Genomic DNA, 27,606 nt, shown 5'->3' with positions numbered 1-27,606 from the left:
GCATTCTTTAAAGCTGATTTTGACAGTTTATGTTGAATATAGAAGTCAAGCAAATTAAATACGCTCTGGTCAACAGTCACAGTACTATTTTCATGGATTAAAATACTAGGAGTATTATCAATATTTTGAATCACCACATAATTCTCGTTACATATTTCTTGGTCCTCAATATTGTGCATTTCATGATCACTAATAGTATTGTCATAACCGTCATCATAACTGATTTGTGCATCAAGGTTATCCTCGTTATAATTATCATTACAGCTTTGACTTGTACAAGAACTGTCATCACTATTTTCTTCAGCACTATAACTTGACTCATAGTTTACGTTTGATTCTTCTTCAAGCGCAGATGTACTGGGTCTATCAGCTTTAAGTAGCTTTTTGGCTGCCCATCTATCTAATGTCCTTAATGGTACCTGTATTATAAAACATAGAGTTAAATATAATCAAAAATATTTATAAAATTTTGTTAGTATAAAAGCATAATTTTTTAAAATACATAATAGATGTTGACGAGTTTCTTCAAGCTGTATTTTATTTTTACTTTCTGTTAAACTTATAAATTATTTGACGTTTAAGAACTATTATATGAATAAACAATGAAAATTAAATTAGCTGACATCTAAAAATTTTTAGAATTTTTTTTTATTGAAAAAATCATTACAAAAACATTAAAAAAAAAAATTTCACTTGTAAAAAATTTGAAAAACTGCAAGTACAATTTTTTAAAAATATTTTTTTGTTCTAATTTTTTCAATAAAAAAAAATCATAAAATTAAAAACGTTGGCTAACTTTATTATTATGAATAAACAATATGTCAAAATTTTCTAATTAATATTTCCTGTAAATGTTTTTTCCGTTTATAAAAGAAATATTTATATTATTTCAAACTTACTTGTTTATTGGGATTTTTTTTATACAATTTATATTTTCTTTTCCTGCCAGTTGGAGGCCCATCCCCAGAAGACTTATCTGATGACATATTATTTATAATTTATCTATTTAACAAGATAAAACTTAATTAATTTCACATAAAGTTGAAAAAATAATGTCGTGATTTGAAATTAACGATTATTTAAAATGAGTGTTTTAATTGTAAACAAATGCATATATCCATGCATTACGTATGTACATACATGTATATATATTATATTTATATAAACATAGCCTATACCCATACCCATACAGTGATAAATACCAATACATCGATTGCGGCGCTGCACTGTGGCAATAACTGCAAACTAACGATAGGCACATTTTTTGCAAATGGCGTCATAGTATCTCGCTACACGTGTTCATGTTGTAAGGCGTCATATATTGAATTGCGTTATTTGAAAGTGAAGTCAATTAAAAATAAAGATTGTGCTAATTAAGCAAATATAGTTATATTATATTGTTTTAATAAAAAGATTTGAATATGTTTTATTTAATTGAGTGTGACAAAGATCAATCTTTGTGTACTGTAGAAGACTTCGAAATCGTGTGCGATCCCAATCAACCACCAATATTAGACGAAAATGTTGATTTTTTTTATAGAAAAGAAAAGTACAAAGGGGTTGTTGTTGGCATGTCAGGTAAATATTGATATAATATTGATCAGTTTAAAATTTTGATTTATTTTTCAAATATAATTTAAAACATGGATGTAAAATTGAAATAAACTGTATGAGGTTATCTAGCTTGTCACATTTTTCAATAATAATGATGCGATTATAATTATATTTTACGGGAATATTTTAGAGGATGCTAATCTATTGAACGAAAAGGCAAAAAATTTAAAACGGAAACGGAAAGCTTCTGGTTCACCTGTTCAGTCATCACCATTACCTCCCAAGAGATCCCGGAAGCCTAAGAAAAGCTTTTCTTTTACTGATGAGATTAGTGACTGTCAAGTCAAGAAGCCGAAAAAAGTAGAATATTATAAATAAAATAATTTTTTAAATTATTAATATTAGACATTAATTTAATCATTAATTCTTCTAATTAGAATTCAGATAAAAAAAATCAAGAAAACTACACTAAAAACTTACAAAACCAAGTTAAATCCAAAATTCACGATGGGAATAAAGACTCGAGAACGGAGACTTCCAAGCAACAATCTGCAGTCAATAAACCAGTCGCTGATCGTCCAGCAATAAGTCCCACAAAAGAGGAGCTTAGAATGATGCTTGAAAGACAGAACAAGCTCCTCGAATTATGTAAATTTAATTAATGATTTTTTATTTAGTGATTAGAATGTTTGTGATTATAATATTTATGATTTAACTATTTTTTTACTTAGATCAAAGCCCATCACGTCAAAGTTCAGCATTGAGTAGTAAAATATTGCAAAAAAGAAACGAATCAGATTCCGAAGACAGTGATAAAGAAGTGTTACGTGCAGAAACAAGTTCTGCAAGTGATAATGATGATTATAAGGAACCCCTCAGAGTATCAAAAAAAGAAACACTTGAAGAAAATGACAATCAGGACGGTCATCAATCTGAATCTAAAACGGAAAGTAATAGTCCGAAAGATGATACAACTTTGAATCCTCAATTGTGGGGCAAAAACTGCGGCGAGCCAGTGAGTATTTGAAAATGATTTTATAAGTGGAGAAAAGAAAACTTCTCAGTTTTTAAGCATTGTAGTTTAAAAAAGTATACTCCTGTTATAAATTAAATAGTGTCAATAATAATATAAATTTCAATTACGACAAATATAAAATAATAATTATTAATTTTTTTTTGTTTTAAATTTAGGTAGTTTTGTTGAAAAACAACATTTACTGCAAAAAAGCGATTTTTGACGATGCAGAAGATTTATCTAGGAAGTCTGCTACATCGCTTTTACGAAGATTGATGGATGGAGTATTTAGACCTGATGTTATTTTAAACTTGAACTGCACGTACAGTGGGCGGCCTCCTTCAGCACAAGGAAAAGACAAACAGCTTAAGAAAGTTGAACCATTAGATCGACTAGCCAAAAGAGCACTCATGGGTATATAATCTTTTTTCATTCTACTTATAATTGATTCTATCCATGATATTGATGATGCATTAAAATTGTATTACAGAATATTGTGATGATTATGCTACTAAAAAAGGATGGTCAAAATCCAACCCGAGTGATCTACGTGCAGCTATGTCACAATGGATCGGTGAGTTAAAAAGAACACATCAAAAAAATCTCAATAAACGAAACACATAATTCGTTTGGTCACACTCTTTTTTTGTTAACTTGATAAAAATACTTTATCTCGCATGACGTTACACGTCAATCTATAATAAATAAGTTCATTAAGCTTTAATAAGATAAATTGAAAAAGATAACAATTTTTAGTACATGTTTAATGGCTGTCATCCATCGAATTTATTGATTATTAAATTTTTGATTATTATCCATTTCTGAAATTTAATATTTTTTATCAGAGTTTATGCTTTTACGACAGAGGAGAGTATTGTTAAAATTTAATCATATTGCTAAGTATTCGATTTCCAAGATATTTAATCATAAAAAAGTATTACTAAGTTATTAAGTATTGTTAAGATATGAAATAAACTGTTGTTAGTCATAAAATAGTACTCGTAATTTAAATATGAGTCTTCAGATTATATAATGAATAATGCTTGAGCGTTTGAAAAAAAGTATTTTAACTTATAATGTGCATCTGAGTGACAAGACATGTGTGATTACACAGAAATTTAGTTCTTAAAAGTATATGAACGTTTAAGTTAATTTCTAAGAAATATTTAATGTTTGATGTTTGTTCGTTTTCTAATTTCATTTTATATGGTATTATATTTGTATTTTATTATCTAACGTTAAATTGTAATCTTCTATAATATATTATGATACAAAAAAGATTGTCATTAGGCATAAGATAATATGTATACGTAATTAAAAATGTTAAATCATCACTATTTAAAAAGTGAGTATCAGTACTAGTAGTACTAGTAGTATTAATACCAATTGATACATTAGTACAAAATAGTCATGTATATGCATAAGTTTTTCTTAAAAAATTCAGCTTAATTTAATTTATAAAGTTTAATTTAGGTATAAAAAAGGCAATTATTAGTAACAATACTTAAAATTGTAATGGTAAAAAAGTGTTATAATAGCAGGCCTATGATTACCTACAGTATTATCAGAAATACTTGCAATACAGTTCCTTGTGAAGCAATACATTAACATATTTATTAATTAGAAATGTGAAAATAAGTGCTGCATATATGCGAAATAAAGAGGATATGATTGAAATTAGACTTTTTCTGAATACCAGCAAACCCTGATGGAATAGATTTCTGCATATTTATCCCTAATTATATCAAAATATATATATTTATATATAACTTTATATAATTATATATAGTTATATGTAATTATATATAGTTATATATGGTAATATACAATTATATATAGTCATATATAGTTATATATAATTATATAGGGCCATTTTTCATATATAATTATATATGGTATTATATATCATTACAGCCTATACAGTCCACTGCTGGACATAGGCCTCCACAAGTTTACGCCAAAAATAACGTGAACTCATGTGTTTTGCCCATAGTCACCACGCTGGGCAGGCGGGTTGGTGACCGCAGTACTGGCTTTGTCGCACAAAAGACGCTGCTGCCCGTCTTCGGCCTGTGTATTTCAAAGCCAGCAGTTGGATGGTTATCCCGCCATCGGTCGGCTTCTTAAGTTCCAAGATGGTTGTGGAACCTTGTTATCCCTTAGTCGCCTCTTACGACACCCACAGGAAGAGAGGGGGTGGCTAAATTCTTTAGTGCCGTAGCCACACAGCACGGTATTATATATAATTATATCTAATTATATATAACTTTTTTTACCCGGGTATAGTTACTGGATAACTCTCAATATAATTATGTACATACTTAAACTGAGGCTTCTACATGAACCCAGTGCGAACTAGGTGTATGTTGTAACACAAAAGATAAATAGTAGATATTGCACTGCTTTGTATATTAAACTACAAAGATCAATTAATAAGTAGACAAATAAGGTAGTTCCGGTAGTATCGCCTTAGTGTGATGACTGAGCCCACCACGCCGTACTTGTTGGGGCAAAAAAGGCATGAGATCGTCTTCCAATATTCCTATAAGATCCCTGGTGAGTCTGTAGTTGCGTATGTAATCTCTGTCTGATGATATTTTATAAAGATTGCGTATACTGCGAGTTTGACGTCTTTTGTGTAAATCCTCTAGCCTTTTAGCTTCTTCTAGAAGGTACAACATACACAATACTCTTGCGGCCCTGTTATCACAAAAAAAAACAATAATTAAGTATAAATATGTACCTATATTTTTTTAAATTACTGCTTCATGTGTTCTGAGTTCTAAATAGATTTTAAAGAAACATAGGTAGGTACTAAATACTTACATTTTTATAGAGTAATCCAACTTGAAATATCACTAAAACAAACTAAACACAATATAAATGGACTGAAAATCCTTGGCTACAGCTACGAAATAGTAGCTTTTCGTTTTTAAATTACAACGTAATTTGAAATAAAATTTAAAGTATTACAACAATTTTTAAATGATACAAGTTAAAATTTACCAACGGATGCGGACTTACGATCGAATTACAATTTTTTTTAAGTGTTAAATCTAGTATCAAACAAATTGTTTTATTTATCACACAATTGAAAGGCCTCATTGGTGATATTAGATGCAGCCCTGTTATTTTCCTGAATAAGTGAATTTGGCGAAATTAAACCTTCATAGGTCACAGTACCTATTTCTGCACTAGTGTTTGAATTAGGAATGTGAATAACTGGTGGGTAAATGACGTCATTCGACTGAATATTAATATTTGAATTTGGTGAGTTATGAATGATCGGCTTGGAATGTGAGGATGACGAGGTTCCAGGTCTCTGTTGATACTGATCGTGAGATGATTTGCGTGATAGAATAAATTGACTGGCATGTTGTGACTGTGGTGACAGTGTTGGTACTGGTGAGTAATGAATGATCGGCTCGGAATGTGAAGATGACGAGGTTCCAGGTCTCTGTTGATATTGATCGTGAGATGATTTGCGTGATAGAATAAACTGACTGGCATGTTGTGACTCTAGTGACGGTGTTGGTACTGGTGATGAGGATTCAGAATGTACTGCATACTGCATATACATGCCATCTATATCATGCTAAATCTTAATCTTTTTCCTTCCGGTAATTTTCTCAACTTTGTAGCCAAAAGCTTTGCATACAAATCACAATCATCGTCTTCTTTTGGAATTGGTTGAGGTGTATTTCTTTTAACAGTTGCATTATAAACGTAGACAAGGCTTCCTTCATAACTTTTTCTACTTCAAAGAGTTCGGTGGGGTGTTTTCGCCGACGAATTGTTGATACTGCTGTTGCATTTGTATTAACTGTTTGACTTTGATCATCAGCTTGCGGATTTTGATTACTCTGATTTTCTTTAAGTTCTTCATTTCCTCCGCTACTAGTAGACTGCTCCTCCTAAAATAGAAATAAATTAAAATGATTATTTTTATTCTTGCAGTTACCATCGTGCCCCGAAGAATGGCTACAGATCGAAAAAGATTTTGCATTGAAATTCCCGCTTGCTGTTGGATCAATCGACGGAAAACATATTGTCTTAGAATGCCCATAAATTCCGGATCGGAATATTATAACTATAATAGAACATTCAGTATAGTTTTGATGGCGTTGGTTGATAGTCAGTACAATTTTATTTTCGCAGACATTGGCTGTCAAGGCAGAATTAGTGATGGCGGACTTTTCACTAACACAGTTTTATGGTCAAAAATGCAGACAAATGATTTAAATTTACCACAACCATATCCGCTGCCTGGTTCAAACATCGACGTGCCGTACATTTTTTTGGGAGACGGCGCTTTTGCCCTTTCGGAAAACATTATGAAACCCTATTCGGGAAATCACAACTTGGGATCCTCAAAACGAAATTTTAATCAGATTTTGTCTGGAGCACGAGTAGTAGTTGAAAATACTTTCGGCATTTTGGTAACAAAATTTAGAATTTTGCAAGAAACCAATAAAGGACCCCGCACAATTTGTATGGAAAATGGCTCTCGGCTAAATTGGCTGAAAATTTGCATAGGGGTAGTTTTCAAAATACTGATCAAAGTTCTCAAGGCACAAACCCCTAAGTTCAACCCACGACCCTCTACAACCCCCCAAACCCCCCAAAATGCACTTTGCAATAATCGACTGCAGTTTTGCGAAGAGATTGGCACCAACATGCTTAACATAATTCTAAACTATACCCCCTCAAAATAGATCCCCGACCACCTACAGCTCGAACCCCACTCCCACCAACCCCCACACACCCTCCCTGACTTTAACTGGCCAACAATACTTGGCCTAAGCACGAGCCTTAAAAAAGAAAACAAAGATAAATCAGACAAAAAAAACAATGTATGGGTGGATAAACAAATAAACATATCATAACAAACAAATATATCTGCTAAGACATGGCATGCTCTCAGTTCAGCAGCTGTAAATAGAGTAAAAGATAGACAAACAACTGTCATACATTTGAATCATATTCAAGAACTTCAACTAGAAAATATTCGTTTGTCGATAGCCAATCATTATTCCACAGATCGAGTCCCTGTTTTTAACAATAATGAACACCTCTAATTTGATCCCAAGTAGTACTCAAAAGTAAGCGTCCTAGATGTGTTTTGGTCGATTCCACATTTCTAACATTGGTATACATTATAACCTCCTACACGCTTCGTACTAGAACCCTTAGAATTCCGCTAATTTACTTTGCTGAATACTCACTTTGTAACATTTTAATAATAATTTATAATTACTGGTTTTGAGAACCTGTGGTAGGTCACCGACGTATCTTCAGCGCACGTTTTATCATACTTCGAAAATTTTCTGTGATTGTTTCTATTGTTTATTTTGTTCATATTGTCAGATTAGGTTAAACGCCTCAGCCTGTAATATCCCACTACTGGGCATAGGCCTCTTTCCCCACGTAGGAGAAGGATCAGAGCTTAATCCACCACGCTGCTCCAATGCGGGTTGGCGGATATATTCCCTACTATGAGTAACGATCGCTATCAGGTGTACATGATAGCAACCGGGATCGACGGCTTAACGTGCTCTCCGAGGCACGGTGGGGAGACCCACTAAGACTGCACAAACACCCAGACCACGGCAAACACCTGTATGGCCAATAGAAATGTTTGTCATGTGCGGGGATCGAACCCGCAACCGCCAGCGCAACTGATACAATCCATGGCTGTAACCGTTGCGCCAACGCGGCGTCGCGTCGCAGATTAGGTTGCACACAGAAAATAAACACACAGAAATACAATAAAAACTTCACTTACTGAGTGAGATACAGTGATGCGCGGAGCACTATTGCAACCAGTCATGCTCTCACTCTAGCTCTTCATTATTTTCGTTAGTATGAGTGAGAGCGAGCTACTGAACCGTGGCGGGTTTCCGTCGTTTTTTTTAAGTGAAATATGAATCGTATTTAAGAAAGCTAAGGCACTTAATATTATAGCACAACACTGTACGTAATACTTTTTATTAATGCATTACGCACTTAACTGCCGCTATAATTCGAGTTCAAATTTCTGCTTTTGCATATAATAAAATTATAAATGAAGTATTGATTACTGAAGTTAAATAATAACGGTGAATTAAGTGTTGTTTTTAAAGTACTTCTGTGACTGTGTAAATATTCGAATATACAGAGAATAAGTTTTTCGTATTTTTGAGTAGGTTTTTATTAGTGTTTGTTTAGTAATATGGGTACTAAACGGAAAGTAAGTCCCCTGTGGAATCACTTTGACGAAGTTGTTCCAAGCAAAATGCGAAATGTAGTATTGCTTTCGTGTGCTTACAATTTCATCTAGTTCCATAGGAAGCTTGAGCCGGCATTTAAAATCTAACCATTCAACCATAGAAATAAATAGCCAAAAGCAACCAGAATCAATTCCCGTCAGCATCGCAGATACAGAGCAGAGTCCATCAAACAGTGGTTTAGAACACAAAAAAGCACCCACCAATACAGTGCGAGTAACTAACAGGCCTGTGGGTCCCTCTATGGACTGTATAGTTAATAAAAAACCACTTCCATGGAATAAAATTCAAATGCTTGACGAGCAATCAGTAAAAATGATTGCTAAAGGCTATCACGCCCTCCGTATAGTAGAAGAAATTGAATTTAGGAAATTCGTTACAATGTTGAGTCCTGGGTATACCCTTCGGACTCGAAAAACATTATCAGAAAGTTTATTGCCTGAGGTATACAATAAGATTTTAGAAGCAGTAAAAATAAAAATTACAAAAGCAGCAGCAATATGTATTTCAACCGACGCACATAGGAGTATTTGCGTGATAAAACCGGTCAAAATTATTTTGCGTGTTTTTTGCAATGTAATCGAATGAAAGACAAAGTTTATTAATATTAGATATTTATTTTAAAGTAACTTCACATAATATTTGGGATTAAAACATGTTTTGACTAAAAATATTTAAAAAAAAAAAATTAATAGTCAGACTCTAACTCTTCGTCTTCATGTTCTTCGTCTTCTTCTATACTTTCGTCACTATCATTTTCATTTGGAGGTAAATTTGGTGTGCTCGCGACCATTAGATTGATTGCCTCCGTTGAAAACGGCTTACTCTTTTTGTGCTGCTTAGGTCTATTACAGCTTAAATATGGGTCTGAAGTCAGTAACAGTCTGTTTAATATATCCCTGTTACAATCAAGTCGTGAAAATTTTCTGGCAAAATTAAGTCGGTAATATCGTATGTGCTTGTTGCGGGCCTCGGCTGCCTCTTCCGATAATTGACCGATAGGTAGGATTGCAGTCGATATGACTTTGGCACCATGCATTAAAATTTTATGAATAGTTGGTGACATAGGATGCCAACCGTACAAATTTGTGTATATTTTTGCAGTTTCATGTGCAAAGGCTCCAAATTTATCTACATCAATGCTGTTCCCACTCGAAATCACTTCTAAAATTACTTTAAATCGCTTTATTAAACCTACATTTATACCAGTGATTTCAGAAGAACATTCCGCGTCAGCAAAGAATCTTCTAGACGTATTACCGTCATTAGAGGTCCCGAATCCTGGCTTGGGAATGTCTACGAGTAGACCCATTTTTTCTTTAAATTTCATTTGAATTACTTTTTTCGTTTCTTTAACAATATTTTTTTCTTCGACTGTCCGCGCTTGCCACTTTTTAAGTGGTAATTTATAAGCTAAATGTAACAGTGACTCGAAGAAACGAATTCTAGCATGAAGGATTGACAGTCCAAACTTCAGTGCTTCTTCATTGACTTCCTCTGCTACAATTAATTTATTAAAATCTTTGGAAGTCTGTCCGCAAATGTAACATCTCATAGTGGATGCAGTATCAGTTGCAGCATTGCATACTTTTCCGTCAATCATTGTTAACATCATTTTATGCGTTATTTTACCTAATCCATTAGGTGTAGACAATTGTGTTTCTTTTAAATTTGCAGCTTGATTTTTGATGTACGCTATTTCATTTTTAGTCACATCTTTTGATTCATTTATAAACCGTATGCGTATGGGTCTGCAAAATCTGACAGAGGATGGGACTGGGTTTTGCCATATGATTTTCTTTTGATCTCCATCGACCATTATAACTAGTCTTAAAGGTACAAATGAGCTTTGAAAAATATTTGCGTCACTGTCAATATTATTTTCAAATTTTTGTTTGTATTGCGACTGCTGCGCTCCATCACAGCCCCATTTTGAAATTAAAACCATGTTTTGCCTCTCTTCGTGTGAACAAGTTTCTATAACCTCTGCTACGTATTTATACAGGCGCAATGCAGTGTGGTCAAGTAAAGCTTGTAGTTCAACCTCAGAGCAGGTTTCAGTCACTCGAATCGATTGCGCATTGGGGTAACATTGGTTTTTGGCCTTTTTTATGAGTGAATAACAAGGGTAGATACTCTTGTTAGCCCCGTGAATTACTTCCCACTGTCTTCGACTGAAATCGCCTTCGACAAAAATTGCCAGTGCCTCTTCCGGTGTATGTTTCCTAACAACTATTTGCTTGTGAGCAGAAGAAATAACTTTTCGAAATTTAGTCGCTCTGGTTGGCGAGGAAGTTATTTCTTTTATTAATTTTGACGCGTCACTATTTCCTGAAGTGCGCTGACTCATGCTAGCCGCATACGTCAGTTCCTCGACAGGTACCTGCTCCCGTAATTCTTTTGTTTTTCGACGTTTGCTGCGGTCACTTGACTCTTCGAATGTTTTAGTTGGTCGTCCTGGTTTTTGTGTAGGTTCTGCAGACCAATAAGGCAATTCGATCGAAGATGTGAGCCATTGTTCATTGTTCTTCAAGAAACGTTGATCCTTATAACTACTAGCTGTCCATTTCTTCTTAAAATCACTCTTGAAACACCTTAAGGCCCGATTTAAAGCAGTTTTTTGCTCAGCTGGACATTTAGTCATTTCCACAAGTTTTTCTTCCATTAAAGAAAATTTTTCTTCCATTTTCTTCCCCTTAAACTCTTTCAGGATGTCATACAATGCTCTTCTGGTAAACTTCCTGACAGTTTCAGAGGCATCTACAAGAGAAAAAAACAAATCATTACAATATTGAAATAATTTAACTTTATATATATTCTTTATTGCACTTAGAAAAAATACAAACAGTAATTTAGTTACAATTTTAGTTTGCAAAGGTGGACTTATCTCTAGAAGAGATCTCTTCCAGCCAACCTAAGCTTGTGAGAAATAGTGTTATAAAGCAGGCTTTATTGCAGTTAGAGTGATGTATATAATACATATAATGATAATACATTTTATCAAATAATAATAAATCGTTACTTAAATGTTATATGTACAATACAATATATGCTATATACTATTTTATACATGCTTACATATATACATACATACATACACACATACATACATACTACTTACTTAAATACCTATCTATGTAATACAATACACAATAATAGTACATATGATAATTTTAGATAACTTTTATGTAAATTAACTTCGAATGGACAAAAAACAAAATGGCGGATAGAGGCGGACAATTTTGTTGTGACACATGATTGGCAACAGCCTAAATTTCATGCCTATAAAAGAAATTTAGCTCGACAAGACCAGACACTTAAACAAAAACACTATTATAATAAAATTATAAGTAAAAATAAATACTCAAATAAGACACGTTAAACATAGCTCGTATAAGTTTAATAGAAAACAGAAAACAGTTAAAAAGTATTTTTAAATATAGTACATACCTTCCACTTCCATATTAAATTTTAAAAAAATCTGTTGTCAACCCCACGAAAACACAATAGCAAGAGAACTAAACACCACTAACAAAAGCGTCGCGAACAAAGACGTGCGATTGCCACAATGACTGAGTTCGGACTGACTTTACAACAATAAGCAAGTACGAATACCAGTTTTATGGCGGCCAATTGTTAGATTGGTTATCTAACTTGAACAAAAAATGGTTTAAAGAATATTTTGAGTAACTTTTTGCTTTTGACTTTTGACCGGTTTTATAATGCAAATACTCCTTTGTGCGACGCTTGGACTTCCATTGTAAATGACAGATACATCGCTATCACCGCCCACTTCATCGATACAGAAAATTATAAGCTGTGCACTGCCGTGCTGGGATATATAGAATTTGTAGAGAGATATACGATTGAAGATTTAAAAAACTTTCTATCTAAATTTATAGAATGGAACATACAACGAGACGTGAATGTGATTGTTAGTGACAATGCTCCAAATGTGCTTAGTGCTATTCGTCTGGGAGGCTGGCGGTCAATACCATGCTATATCCCATCCTCGTCGCCACTGAGAAATATCTAGCCGTAATATATTTATTATTAGGAACAAAGGAAACACACGTTAGCACTTGATTGACAGTTTATTGCGACTCAAAAAGCAAGTTCGACATACCCCCTATTTATACAAATAGAAAAAGTGTTTCTACCTGAAATCTACATACATTACAGTGCACACACTAAATTTGGTAGTGCAATCTAGTATTCAAGAAATAGTGGAAACAGTAAACAAAGTGAAAGCCATTGTGGAATATTTTAACAGAAGTAATCCCGCAAAAAAGAAATTACTTGAAAATACAGGACCAAAATATGTCTCTAACACCGTTAAAATAAAAAATGGTCACTAGGTGGAATTCCTCATACGACATGTTGGTGAGAGTCTTAAAAATTAAAGAAGCTCTTATTTCCACCTTGGCAATAATGCGCCCGGACCTAAATCTCTTTCTAAAGGACTGGGAAGTAATAAAGGAGTCAACGATACTCTTAAAGATTTTTTATGACGTAACGGTGAAAGTTAATGGTGAAGAATATGTTTCTGCGTCTAAATATATTGTTTACACTAAAATTATAAATAAAGCGCTAAACAAATACATATTAGAAAATAGTACAGAAAATATTCAACGTCTTCACCAGTCACTGAAATCACATATGAACCAAAGATTTGACGAGGTTGAAAAGAATGTTCTTCTTTGCGAGGCTACTATACTTAGGATCCGAGATTTAAAAAAAACGGATTTAGTACTCCTCATAATTTTGACCGAGCTATATCAAATTTAAAACTGAGAATAGGCTTAGATCGATCTTTGGAACTCGATCAAGAGCAAGAACGTGCAGTCTCAACACAGCCACCGTCAGTTTCAACTGCGTCGATTTCTGCTCTCGTGGCACAAAATCCAACTGCCGCTGGCATAGCAGAATTAGACAAATACATACAGGAGCCAATAATAAATAGAAAAGAAAACCCATTGCTATGGTGGAATGAAAGAAAAGCGGTGTATCCGCGTCTATATAAATATATGCTAAAACATCTCAACATCACGGTCACATCGGTGCCGTGCGAGCGTGTTTTTTCAAAGGCAGGGCTTATACTGAACGATAGACGGACACGTTTAAGAACAAAAAAATATCGCAATTAGTTTTCATTGGTTGCAATTAAAAAATAAATAGTGTATATGTTATGCTCAAAGATCGAAAACGCTCATTGAGCGGAAAAATAGCTCACAACGCGATGAGGTCACAGTAAAACGTCCACATAGCGAAATTCGTGTTATGGCTCTAATGAAAACGCGCACGACGCGTTGTGGCAATCAAAGAAAGACCAAATAGCGAAATTCGTGTCGTGGCTTACATGCTATTCCAACCCAACGCGTTGTGGCAATGAAGAAAAGCCATGACGTGTATGGAATACTATTTGATTACAACGCACACTACTTTCCGATATAGATCCTACTAAGCCTAGGCTGGAAACGTTTTGGTAGATGTCCTTAAGAAATATGTTTCATTTTATAAAATCACGGCATAATGTGTTTCTCATTATCAAATATATTAAGTATATAATTATATAAATTAAAATGAAACGATATTTATTATTTATTGAGATTACTTTATATTTAAAAAAATCAATGTATTAAGTAATAAACCACTGAACACAAAATATTCATATCATTTGTAAATTACTCATAATTCACATAAAATGATAAGGGTTTTAATTTTTTCATGACAATTAAAATTCTTTCAAGAAATAAAAATATTTAACACAAATGTTTATTGATTACCAATAAACAACAACAATGTATCTATATTAGAAATAACTATAATTGTGAAAAATAAGTATTTGATTGCTATTTATTTTTACATGAACTATTACTGTGGCATTTTTAGTTGATTTTATATTCTTGGAGTGACACTTGCACTTTTTATCAATAAAGTATCTTTTGCAGTGGCACATTATAAACCCTTGCTTACTTCCTGACGATAACATAGATGCTGAGCGAAGTGTTAACGATGAAGTTGAGGGCACATCACAAATGTTAATAAAGTTGGTTTCAGAAAGTGTAAATTCATTACGTGCATAAAGTCTATCGAGTGTACCTTCCTTGTTTCCTAACTGGTAGATGCTCATAACAACATACATAACATTCCTGGGTGCTGCACGTCCTCTATCAACTTCAGGAACTCTAACTAAAACGTTAGTGGGGCGTTCTACTTTTCTACCGACAATCTGAGTGATAAATTTTTTGATTTAAAAAAATAAATAAAAGTGTAGGTATTTCTTTATAAAATGTATTTTTAAATCATTGTCCAGTTATCGAAGATTTCAGAATGTATAATGCATCGAAGTTTTATTTTATATCTTTTATTTATTTTAAGTTCTATCGGAATAGTAAGAAAAAATAAACACCTCAGTTACAAAAAAAAAATATTTATTAGTTATGTAAAATCAAATTTTCAGTTTTTCTTTAACTTTGCTTAGCTAGAATACAAGTATTTATTATCATGTAACTCGATTTATAAAATTTTTTTACTACAAATATATAAAAAATTACATTTAATACCACTCTGTCACATTTTTGCTCGTTAAGTTAATAAACTTTGAAATATTTTGCAAATAATTGAAATAAACATAGTCGAAATTCTGTTAATACCTTATATGGTCAATATGTAATAATATAATACGTTATTTTAGTATATATGTTTTCAATATATAGAATCATATGCTACATTGACGTTTAGTTACAAGAGGGACAAAATTGTGACAGAGTGTGATAGAGTGGTAGATATTAATAAGCCAACATTTGAACTTAATCTTTTAACATTTTTAATGTTTCTAAAACGATAACAAAACATAATGCTTCTCTTATAATGCTACATAATATATTATGTCTTGGTAGAACCATTCTTTGGATCACGTAAAATCAGACAAATTTTCTCTTTTCTCTTATTCTACTTTTCAAATACTTCTATTAGTTTATCAAATTCGTAATAAACACGCTTTCCTCTTTTGACTTCTTTAGGACTTGGAATTATTTTTATCAAGTTTTCAAACATCACATCTGATAGATCTGATTTTACTAATTTAAATATTTTTCCAGTATCATCAACAGTTTTATAAAACATTACCTGAACATCTCCATCTTCATCCACACAACTTTTTGCTACTCCTAAGTAGGTGTACTCGACTTTGTTTTTACTGGGTACTTTTACTACCGTGTAATGCGCCATCTTTGGCCGCTTTTTGCACATAATCGGCCATAACTTCGAAATAATGTGAGACGAGGACTAATTTTTTAGATAAGCAAACCAAGTGCAACCTTATCTCTTAGTTTTAAGCTCGAACACAGCAAATTTTATAATTTTTCATGGCCAAAACAGAATTTTTATAGGTAACCAAAATTACCTCTACATTCTGCCAACGTTAGCCACTGCTTATAACTCTTGAACTATCGCCTCTACAGTCGCATAATTAAGAACTATAATAGGAAACTGGCCAAAGATGACGGTTAACAGATATTAATCACAAAAAGTTACGAATTTACCTGTACAGCGCACTGGCCAATGTTACCCAATAATTTTTTCTGGTTTTCATACAAATAATTTTTAGATTTAGGATTGTCAAAATAAATTGACTTAGGTTAGGTACGTATGACCAAAATTTAAATCAAATAGGTGCCCTTTGACAAAAAAAAATGTTTTATATCAATCAACTTTAATTATCTTAGTTTCAACAACTTTATATAGCACTTACGATTATTACAATTTTAGCATGAAATATGACTCTCTCAGCTGTTAAGAGGTCTTCTTCAAGCACAGTAATTAACACAAGTATTCAACTAAAAGTAAATAACGTCTTCCTCAGACATCAAAATATATTCTTCAGGAATTTCATTAATTTGTAACATTTCAATGATTTTAACGATAGAATCTTCAGGTATGGTAATATCCCGATCTTGACGTTTTGGTATTATAAATTTTATATGACCCTTTCTTCTGACACATTTGTAGAATATTATAGTAAAAGTTTTTCTGTCAAAATCAATATTTTCTATTATTCCTACGTAATATTTCCATATGTGTGACATTTAGTATCTAACCAATACTTTATCTCCAATATCAAACTGTTCCTTTATGTTTAAATTTTTATAACTTCCATTAAAATATTCTTTTAACGGAAAATTTGTGGTGCTTTTTGAATTACATACATTCGAAAAAATGTCGAAATTTTTATCAATTTCGTTTAAAATTATAGGTTTGTTTTTAGAAATTAATGCAGTGTTTTTTTTTTCTTTGAAAGGTTAATATCAGACAGAACGACCACCTTCTTTGGCCTGTCTTGATCTCTGTTCGCAATCACTAATAACTCAGCTTCATGAACAACGTCAGTATTTTCTGTTATTTCCATAAGACCTGTTTTCTCATTTATTAAAATATATTCTTTCTCATAATTGACATTTTCGTTGAAATTATCGAACTGGTCACGTGTGTCACGTTTTTGTTTTGTTACTCTCGTTTTATTGTTGGAAGGTTTGACACGATCTCGCACACTAGATTTCGAAGGATGGAGGCCATTTGAATTAGGAGCCTGCATAAAATCACTGACTGTAACTGATTTCCCTGGTTCTGTTATAATTTTTTTGTTTCTTCTTATATTCATTGGATTTGGCTGTCTGATCCGTTTCAGATACTCAAGTAATGCGTTATCGATGCCACACGATGACAGATCTTCTTGATACTCTGGTAAACGTTTTAGTACTTCCCTTGGGTTGAATGGGCAGATCCTAGTAGCCTTAAATCCGCTTTTAATATTTTTATATTGATTTAACTGGATTTTTTCGACTAGAGATTTTAATAATTTTGAAAAATGGTTTTTATTTAAACTATTTTGGTTAGGGTTTTCCATTTTGTACTGAAGTAATATTGATCGCCACATCTTTTTAAGTGGTGCAAAAAAAGCTACATCGAGAGGCTGGGTTATGTGTGTGGAGTTCGATGGAATAAAAACAAATTGTATGTTGTGACGCTCGCACAATTCGATGACACTCACATTTAAATGGCTTAATAAATTGTCACATACTATGACTTTTTTACCAGGTGAAGAGGTTGCCCAATTCAAAACAATTGTTTTGAAGTAATCTTCAAACACAGTGGAGTCAAACCAGCCAGATCTAGTGCGGTTGAACCTTGTATCGCGAGGTCCACCCTGTACCAATGACATGTCTATATCTACATAATTTTTTGAGAAAAAGTACTTCTTCACAGAATATTTATTCACCTCCTGTTTCATTCGATATTTATCAAAATGAAGATCTAGTGCGGCCAGGTTCATGGAGAAATAATGGAGATAGTTCGTTTTTACCATTATTAAGTGTACCGCTTAGACCGCCGCATACTGCGACACAAATAAGATTGGATTTTATGAATTACTTTTTTAGAAATAGAGACCACTAAGATCTTGTGAAATTAAAATATTGTTTACCTGTATAATCTTTTCCTCAGTGTTAATCACACTGGAGCATACATAGACATCTTTTAAAAAAAAGCTTAGAGAGGCTCGAAATACGGCCAAATACAATCATATCGTTCATCTTCACCCATTCCTGATTTTATTGATTGAGTTTTCTTTTTGTGATGCATTCTGAATGTTGTCATTAATGACTCTATTTTCTTCTTCAATTCATTAACAGGTATATTATTTTTATCCGCTATGCGAATCCACGCATCATTAACCTGAAATATAAAATAGTTCATTATGAATAATAGAAATTGTTTAAATGACCTGCCCCTGGGGCCCTTCCAGAAGCGAGTCGATATATATACAAATACAAGAAATTGCCCACAAAAAAAACAGGCTTCATAATTGTATCATCTGGAAGAGCCTTCAGTTCGCAATAAGTAAAATCATTTAGAAATAATTCAGGCGCTATTGACAAGTTGTAAGTTAACCACACAACTTTTACATATACCTACATTATAGAAAAAGTATAAAACATTTTTGGAAACACCACAACAAGCAGATTACATTGTACACAATACAATGTCAAACAAATAGGAGGTAACTGTTAATGGAATTTTTTTAATAAAAAATATGTTTAAAAACTTACTTTGGTTTTATTTTTATGTAGATCATGCTGTGGATTCCAAATTATTCCTTCATGTCGATACAATTCTATGAATTGTAAAACCTCATTACTTGTCCACACCGGCGCCGCCATCGCTATCGGAACATGGGAACGTAAATTTCACTCACGCGCAACGATACTGTCTCCGCTGACGAGTAACAACGAACTGAACAAGACACCAACGTGTGAACGCTGTTTGCGGAGCGCGCCAAGATCCTTTTGATGTGTGCACTAAAAACCGACACTATTCGGATGGCCTACCAATGTTGGCGCCAACTAGACCAATTAAGCCAACATACCGCCAAGTAGCTCTCTACACGTTGGCCCAACACGTTGGCCCAACACCTTGGCCCAACACCTTGGCCCTTGTGTACAGCCGGCTTCAGAGCAAGCAGTTGGATGGTTATCCCGCCATCGGTCGGCTTTTTAAGTTCCAAGGTGGTAGTGGAACTGTGTTATCCCTTAGTCGCCTCTTACGACACACACGGGAAAAGAGGGGGTGGCTATATTCTTTATTGCCATAACCACACAGTACTATTAAGTATAGAATAAACCTCAAAAACTTTTTTTAAACATTTTTTTTTTTATTTTACTCACCTTAATGTTACAGCTAATCTCTCTTCAGCTGGGATGGATAATCTCATCCTTGTGTTTTTGTAAGTAATAGTAGGCTTCAACAAAAGTAATAATTCATCAAAGCTTGTGACACTCATTCGGAAGTACCGAAAAAATTTGTCTGGATATGTACGTAGGTTAGCAAACATGGTGTAGAACTTTCCACTTATCAGCCTATCACTCCAAAGTGGGTGAATCCAATACTTTTTATCCTCCGCGTGAATAGTGAAATGAAGTAGGCGGTAAAAGGAAAACAATTATCACAATTTTTATTTTAAAAAAGTTATTTAGTTTGATTAATGCCATATTCATTACAAATGTCGTATATTTCTTCAGAATCTCCGGATTCATATGTGAAGTTTGACACCAGTGACTGAATACTCTCACTATATACAGGTGATGGTGTATTTGCATTTTGAAGACTAGACAGAGATACTTCAGGAGATGATAATATAATGCAGGATGGGGTTTGAGGGCTGGGAGGTGGTAATGATACAGAATGCTGGTCATATTGCTGTTGAGGACGAGGACTTGAAGACGGTAACGACAGAGAACTATTGGACCGTGTGATCATGTGATGCTTTGAATTCGTTGATAGCTACTACCGGAATAGTTAAGTGATGTTGACGGTTGATTTATAATTGGTCTCAAAACTTGTCTTCCCTGAAGATGTTGTGAATAGTGCGACGTTTGACATCGAGTTTGCTGATTTTGAACATCGCAAAAAATTTGTAATATTTTAATTTGAACATTTATCTTGTTTTTTTCAGGAACAGCTTTCAATAAAGGGACAAGAGAGAGTGCAAAACATTTTTCACTATCGTTACTATCAGGTTCATTTTTCTTTTCTAATGCTGCAACAAGTTTGACATCGCTAGCCCTTTTCTGTTCTAAAATATCTATGAGTCGATCCTCATATGATTTCTTTCCTTCACCTTTCTTCTTCTTACGTTCTGGCTTATTTATATCTGATGCTTCATCTTCTTCCTCTGATTTATCTTCATCGTCTTTATCAGCATTAGGTATAGAGTTTCCCATACAATCTCTCGTTTCCATACTCGGGAGGAGAAATAAAAGTTTTTCATAATATCTATATGTTTTACGTTTTTTGTCGGCTTGGCCAGACTTTGTACTTTTTTGCTCTCGCAGTTCTCTTGAAAAACAAGCTCTGATGTTTTCCACCGCTATTGTACTACTTTTCCTGAAAAAAAAAAGCAAAAATATTATGCAATTTTTATTTATTTATTTGAATGTTAGTTTCATTTAATGTACCTACTACTGTATTTAATTCATTTATATAACACTAGCTGTGCCCCGCGGTTTTACCCGCGTTGATTTGAGACAAAAAATAGCCTTCCTTCTTCTTAAAGCATAACCTTCTTCTTTAAATAGGCTTTCCACCTCAGAGGAATTTTTCAATTCGAATCATTAGTTCTTGAGATTAGCGCGTTTAAACAAACAAACAAACCAACTTTCAGGTTAATAATATTAGTATAGACTAGTACAGATTAAGATATATAAAACATATCTTTTACACTTTCGTGACGAAAATATTAATTGGATTGACAGAATAATCTGGAATGTTTGTTTCAATGAGACCAATCAATTAAATTTTTTTTCCTTATTTTTTGTATTTGATTCATTTGTAAAAGAAAGAAAGAAAGAAAACTTTTGAAAATGTTTGACAGTTACGAAACACACAAACATTATAGATTATACTTCCATACAAATTTTCATCCCCACCTTTCAACCCCTTACACCCTTTTTTTCGCATTAAAAAGTAGCCTATGTCCTGTAGTGTGTAAGTAAATGTTATATAGATGTTATATGTAGTAGTAGCGTAAGAGTGCCTTAATAAGTACTTATATAATAATGTGTAATGTTTGAGATAGTTCAGTAATAAATCAGATTAGAATAGATCGAGTCGTTTTCATATCTCCGATTACATAACCTTACATGGCGACCCTGCCATCCGAGACGGGCTGCCTAGTCCGGTCGCGAAATTTTAAATTCTTAAAAAATTAACAGTTTTATTAAGTTTTCGCGATGTGTCGGTCAGATATTCAGAAAGAAGACGTTTTTATTACTCAAAATAGTGGCGCTTCAAATTCGGCTTCGGCTATACCAAAGATGCCATTATTCCTGGATTCATAATGAGGTTTTAGCCCAAAACCTCAGAAGGTCATTCCGACGATTTACGCCGGAGGCTCGTGTCTGCTACGAGTGCCGCCAGCAACGCCAGGAGCCCGAGCACCACCGCCAGGAAGCCGGTATGAGACTCCCGAGCAGTAAGTGATGAGTGATTTGTTATCGTAAAAACCAAAAATCATTCAGTGAAAAGTGCAGTGATGAGAGTTCTGTCGTTAAATTAATTAATTAAGAGGGGACCTAATTTTAGCCTGCTTTTATTTTACTTTTATTTTTATAATTAATTAATATTTTAATTTTATATAAATATATTTTTTTTATTCGTTCATTTCGTTGCTCCGGCTAAATAATTCTTAAACAGTGTAAATAACAACCTCTTCAACTTAAATAATATATCATCGGAAAGGCATTTAAGTGAACTACAAGATACTTATTGGATCTACAGGGAATTTTCCAAAACGAGTGAGTACTCGCGATAAATATTTTAAGTTTTTTACTCAACGAATATTACTGCCCTGCATATAACTGACCTGCGCAACCCGCACGGCACTCGCTGCTTATCGCTACGCACACATAGAAAGGCGCATTACAACTTAGCACTTACATCACTGCATTTCTGCTGCACAACAATAATAATAATTGGAAATATTTTTTTTATTATTTTTTTTATTTTTATATATTTTTGTTACTTCTGAAGAAAATGTCCTTTTCGTCTGGTGTTTGCGCGGGATGTCGCAGTAAAATCCTAAATAAAAATTACTTAAATTGTGCCTTTTACAAATTAAGATATGACCTTAATTGCGCGAATATATCTGAAAAAGGATTTAATTTGATGAACGTCACCAATAAAACCAATTGGAAATGCCCTGATTGTCGAGCTAAGCAACCTAAAGGCCGGCGCCCATTGCCGGCACGGCACGGTGCGTCATAGCAAAGGATTTTAACACTAATTAAGTTATTTTGAACCTTATTTCAATGAGTTTAGAATTTATGTTACTTTATTTTGGTACCACGATGCCGCAACGTGCCGCAGGATACTGCGGCATGACACGACACGCCACAGAATGCGGCGGCATGACGTGTCTTGCTTTTTCATTCCACGGGATGACGCGGCGCGCCATTGCATCCCGCGAGACGTGTGGGTCACTTTGGGGTCGAGGAATTATGATTGCTAGATAGTTGAAATAAGGTTGAAACTTGTGCAGCATTTCGGTGGGGCGCAGTCCGGTCTGTGCGCGGGGGCAAGGGAGGGAGAAAACACACTGGCGCGCGCCATTTTATGTCTGTCTCTCACAACACTGACTGCGCATGAAAAGTGATTAGCACGTGCGTACGCGATATAATAATATTACTTTCACGTAAAATACGGAAAAATGGATGAAGAAAAGCTTATTAATCTGGTTCGTTCGCATGAGTGTATCTACAATGTGTCCTCCCGTTTCTACATGGATCAACATATGAAAAGGAACGCATGGCTGAAAATTGCAGAAGAAATGAATAAAACCCGTAAGTTATTTTTTACTTATTTATTGTCAAAAATAGAAGCTAACATCTATTAACAATTTTATTTTGCCAGTACACGTTACCAACATTAGAAAAATATTCCGTGAAACAATCTCTTACAACCATCCCTTCGAGATTGTTGAACACTGTATCATTGGTTCTATCGATTGCATTATTAGTATTAGAGCTAAGCGCCTCCATAGAATGACCATCAATGATAAAGTTATGCAAACACGTGCTTGCTAGTATGATGTTGTTAATGTACTTTGGTTGAACTTTTATACCTTTTTGAAATAATTCAAATCTTTCTTGTAACATCCCAAAAGCATTTTCTACAATACGCCGTGCTCTACTTAAGCGATAATTGAATATCCTTTTTTTTTCATCATTTAAAAGATGTGAGGGGTATGGTCTCATAATATTTTCTGTTAGTGGAAAGGCTTCATCGGCGACAAATACGTGGGGTAATTTTTGAGTTGAATGTGGTAAAGCCTTTTCCGGTGGTATGCATAAAAACCCATTACGTAGTTTCGAACCAAATTTAGAGCTTTGGAGTATACCGCCATCGCTATTTCGACCATATGCTCCGACATCTACAATCACAAATTTGTATTTTGCATCCACGACAGCTAATAAAACGATGCTAAAAAACTTCTTGTAGTTGATATACATACTTCCACTGTTATTAGGAGCTCTAATCTTGAAATGCTTACCATCTATTGCCCCAATGCAGTTAGGAAAATTCCAAAATTTATCAAAGTCGGTTGCAATTGACTGCCATTGTTGGCTCGTGGGTTTCGGCAATGCAGTCGACCTTAATACAGTAAATATTGCTTTACAGGTTTCGTGGACTATATTACGCACGGTAGTGAATCCCATACGATAGCTAAAAGCTAAAGACTTAAAAGAAGCTCCTGTAATTAAATACCTGTAACAAAACAAAAAAAAATCATTAAGCCGGGTCTAGACATGTATTATTTGCACGATCCGATCACCGTATCCGCGTATCATGATCGCATATGTGGACGGGTAAACGCGTCATTACCCGTCCACATATGCGATCATGATCATGATCATTACATACATACATATGCGATCATGATACGCATCGAGGATACGAATACGGTGATCGGATCGTGCAAATGATACATGTCTGGACCCGGCTTTAGTAAACGACTTAAAAAGCGTGTGTTATTTGAAATACTTCATTCTTGTTACAGATGAAGAATGCCAGAAGGCGTGGAGCTGCCTTCGTAACAATTATAGAAAAGCCTTAAAAAACAGGGTGTACAAAAGCGGTGACGCTGCCAAAAAGAGACGACCAATTAAATTTGAAAAGGAACTTGAATTTCTGCAAAAGTTTTTTCAAGATAGACCTCAGCTCTCAAATTTAGACTCTTCTTCCGAAGATACACAGCTTTCCGAAGATACGCAGCATATTGAAAATACACAACCTCCCGAAACAGCATCAACTGTTCCTTTTCCTGGAGCACAATCACCTATATCTCCAATGTCGTTTTTATCACAGGCATCAGATTCTAGACCAGTTAGACATGATCGTCAGCGATCATACATGTCATCGGAAGCACAGCATACGGAAACAACAGCAGAAATATTAAAAAAATACATTGAAAACCAAAAAAAGGAACAACATCCTATGGAGATATTTTTTCAGGCAATGGCGGCAACAGCGAAGACTTTGTCACCAAAATTACAAGCTGAAATAAAACGCGATGTTTTACATATTGTTACTGATGCAGAAATAAAGCATTTGGAAAATGTGGAGTTAACTTCAGTTGTGCAGCCAAGTCGCCCTTCAACATCAAGTTCAGGATTCGATATTTCAAATGAATTACATTCATCTCAGCAATACGTACCAACTTCTGTTGCCAGAACCCATAATACAATAATCGAAAGATCAAATCCTTTACACAATTTTTGTTCATTTAGTAAGGCCGAACAACAATATAACACCGAACCAAACTATGGTGCTACACATATAGAATACATACCTACTGCTATATCCAGACGTCATAATAATAATGATATACATGACAATAACTCCAATAGTGAATTGGCGGACTATGAAAATTCATAAAATTTTATAATACTTTCATTTTTGTCATAATGTACTGTAGGTACACAACTGGATTGATGGTCAAGTGCCACCATGTAGCAGTTGTGGTAGATAGCTGATTATAAAAATAAATAATTACTAAATATATCAAGACTTTTAATTTAATATTAGTAAATGCTCCGTGGTGTCACCTGCCGCTCATGAGCGCATGTCTTGCTTCCATGAGCGCGAACACAGAATACCCTTATACAATTACCTTAATGACAAACAGCTATCCACATACCATAACTTAGATTGTAATATATAATAGCTAGAACAAGTTAGCTGGGAAGCTGTATGTATTACGCGTTGGTATATGAATCATTGTAATGTAATATATACTTACCTTAAACATACAGACAATCTCTCGGTAACAGGTATAGGCGATCGAAAATTAGTTTTGTTTTTCTTTATATGCGATTTTAGCAAATGACTTAACTTTTCAAATTTTTCATAGTCCATTCTGTAATAATCATAGAATTTTCGCATGTCGTATCTCAAATCATTAAACAAGTTGCTGAATTCACCATTTGTAGATCTTGTTCTCCATAAATTATGCACCCAGAATTGTCTTTTCGTCAAATTAGCACTTCTTATTTGTCTCTCTTCATCTTCAGCTAGAAGTGCTATTAAAACTAAATCCCAGTCAACCATAACGACACAACCAAAATCGAACACGCGCGGAGCAAAACTGATGGATGCCAGAGTGACTGGGCTTTCAGAAGGATGCCACGGCATGCCACGGAACGCCACGGGATGCCGCAGCACGCCGCGGGATGTTACAGCACGCCGCGGGTTGCCTCTGCACAACCTGCCGTGCCATGCCGTGCCACGCCGTCAGTGGGCGCCGGCCTTAAGACTGATAATAGCAATACCCCATTGCGTCCGGCGGAAAGATCTGGAATGGAACAAAACTCTCCTGAAATAACAAGTGCCAAGGATGTGTCCCCCCAAGTGGATAGCAATATAACGCTTCGCAAGAAGTTTTCGCAAGCTATTTCTACGGATTACGATGATAGCTCTGACATGCCTATTACATTGGAAAATATAAGACCACTTATTAAGGAGGAATTTTCTTTAATGAAGACAGAATTGGTGCGTGAATTAGAAATATCCCTTCAACAAATGGTACGAGCTGAATTTCAATCCATTAGAGGTGAAATTTCCACGCTTGAGAGCAGTGTAAAGTTTTTAGATGAAAACTATGAAACTGCTAAGACAGCGCTAATTAAATGCCAAGAATCACTAAAACAAGTGCAGAAAGATAATACGATCTTGTCAAATACAGTTTATGAATTAAATACACGCTTACAAGCAATGGAGCAACATAATCGTGCTAGTAACTTGGAGATCCAGTGTGTTCCTGAGCACAAAAACGAAAATTTAATATCTACAATAATGCAAATTTCAAAAGTTGTATCAGCTAATCTGAAAGAAAGTGATATTCACCACTGCACTAGAGTTGCTAAACTAAACAGGGAGGACCAAAGACCGCGAAGCATTATTGTTAAGCTCGGAACTCCTTTACTGCGAGACACCTTTCTGGCAAACACTATAAAATTCAACAAGGAACATCAGAACGACAAGCTCAACACCAGTCACATCGGAATCGCTGGAAACAAAAAGCCCATCTATATCTTAGAACATTTATCCCCCCAAAACAAGAAACTTCACGCAGCGGCTAGGCAATTTGCCAAGAAAGAAGATTACAAATTCGTATGGATTAAGCAAGGAAAGGTGTTCATTCGTAAGACAGAATCCTCCCAATTCATCTACGTTAGAAACCAGGAGGTCTTGGATAGGCTAAACTTGGCTAACTAGTTTAATAAGTTAATCTAATTTATTTAATGTGCACGTGTTTAGCATTTTATAATTCGAATTTTTTTCCTTAATCGTATACTACCAGAATGTGAGGGGACTAAGAACAAAAACACATGATTTTCTTTGTAATATTGCATGCACTAACTATGATATATTAGTTCTTAGTGAAACGTGGCTAAATGATAAAATAAACGATGTGGAATTATTTGATAATAGATATACTGTCTACAGAAGAGATCGCGAAACTACCGGATTTCATCCTAACAAAGAAGGCGGCGGTGTTCTTGTGGCTGTTTCGAATAGATTCCATTCCACTCGACTATCTAAATCTGAAAGCCATTGCGAAGATCTCTATGTTCAAGTAGATTTAAGCGATGGAGAAAGTGTAGTAATATGTGCAGTATATCTTCCTCCCCCACTTAATAAGAATCTGGTCGAACA

The 27,606-nt window shown here is 34.3% G+C and overlaps 3 protein-coding genes across 3 annotated transcripts; 2 read left to right on the top strand and 1 right to left on the bottom strand.

Annotated features, from left to right (window-relative positions):
* Positions 1-902: 902 nt before the first annotated feature.
* LOC123666188 lies at positions 903-3,308 on the top strand. The gene is made up of 6 exons (XM_045600387.1): positions 903-1,578; positions 1,745-1,914; positions 1,992-2,202; positions 2,286-2,569; positions 2,746-2,983; positions 3,060-3,308. The coding sequence occupies exons 1-6, from the start codon at positions 1,422-1,424 to the stop codon at positions 3,191-3,193; spliced, it is 1,194 nt and encodes a 397-aa protein (XP_045456343.1). The 5' UTR covers positions 903-1,421; the 3' UTR covers positions 3,194-3,308.
* Positions 3,309-23,236: 19,928 nt separating this feature from the next.
* LOC123666198 lies at positions 23,237-24,247 on the bottom strand. Its single transcript, XM_045600395.1, has 2 exons — positions 23,942-24,247; positions 23,237-23,821 (listed from the first exon to the last, which is right to left on the bottom strand). The coding sequence occupies exons 1-2, from the start codon at positions 24,105-24,107 to the stop codon at positions 23,271-23,273; spliced, it is 717 nt and encodes a 238-aa protein (XP_045456351.1). The 5' UTR covers positions 24,108-24,247; the 3' UTR covers positions 23,237-23,270.
* Positions 24,248-26,070: 1,823 nt separating this feature from the next.
* On the top strand, positions 26,071-27,165 carry LOC123665894. Its single transcript, XM_045600125.1, has one exon. It carries the CDS (start codon positions 26,071-26,073, stop codon positions 27,163-27,165), a length of 1,095 nt encoding a protein of 364 aa, XP_045456081.1.
* The last annotated feature ends 441 nt before the right edge of the window (positions 27,166-27,606 follow it).

Source organism: Melitaea cinxia, chromosome 25 (genome assembly GCF_905220565.1).
Source record: "Melitaea cinxia chromosome 25, ilMelCinx1.1, whole genome shotgun sequence".
In the NCBI taxonomy this organism is placed as follows: domain Eukaryota; kingdom Metazoa; phylum Arthropoda; class Insecta; order Lepidoptera; family Nymphalidae; genus Melitaea; species Melitaea cinxia.
Note: the sequence above shows the minus strand (reverse complement) of the source record. Positions and strands in the feature narration are given on the sequence as shown.

What these genes read in the sequence shown, in the direction of transcription:
- LOC123666188 (XM_045600387.1), top strand. Translation starts at nt 1,422, where the DNA reads ATGTTTTATTTAATTGAGTGTGACAAAGATCAATCTTTGTGTACTGTA. An exon ending in GAACAAGCTCCTCGAATTAT is followed by an intron (nt 2,203 to 2,285) that starts GTAAATTTAATT and finishes TTTTTTACTTAG; the next exon opens with ATCAAAGCCCATCACGTCAA. An exon ending in AGCCAAAAGAGCACTCATGG is followed by an intron (nt 2,984 to 3,059) that starts GTATATAATCTT and finishes ATTGTATTACAG; the next exon opens with AATATTGTGATGATTATGCT.
- LOC123665894 (XM_045600125.1), top strand. Translation starts at nt 26,071, where the DNA reads ATGCCACGGCATGCCACGGAACGCCACGGGATGCCGCAGCACGCCGCG.
- LOC123666198 (XM_045600395.1), bottom strand. Translation starts at nt 24,107, where the DNA reads ATGGGATTCACTACCGTGCGTAATATAGTCCACGAAACCTGTAAAGCA. An exon ending in CTGCATTGGGGCAATAGATG is followed by an intron (nt 23,822 to 23,941) that starts GTAAGCATTTCA and finishes TTGTGATTGTAG; the next exon opens with ATGTCGGAGCATATGGTCGA.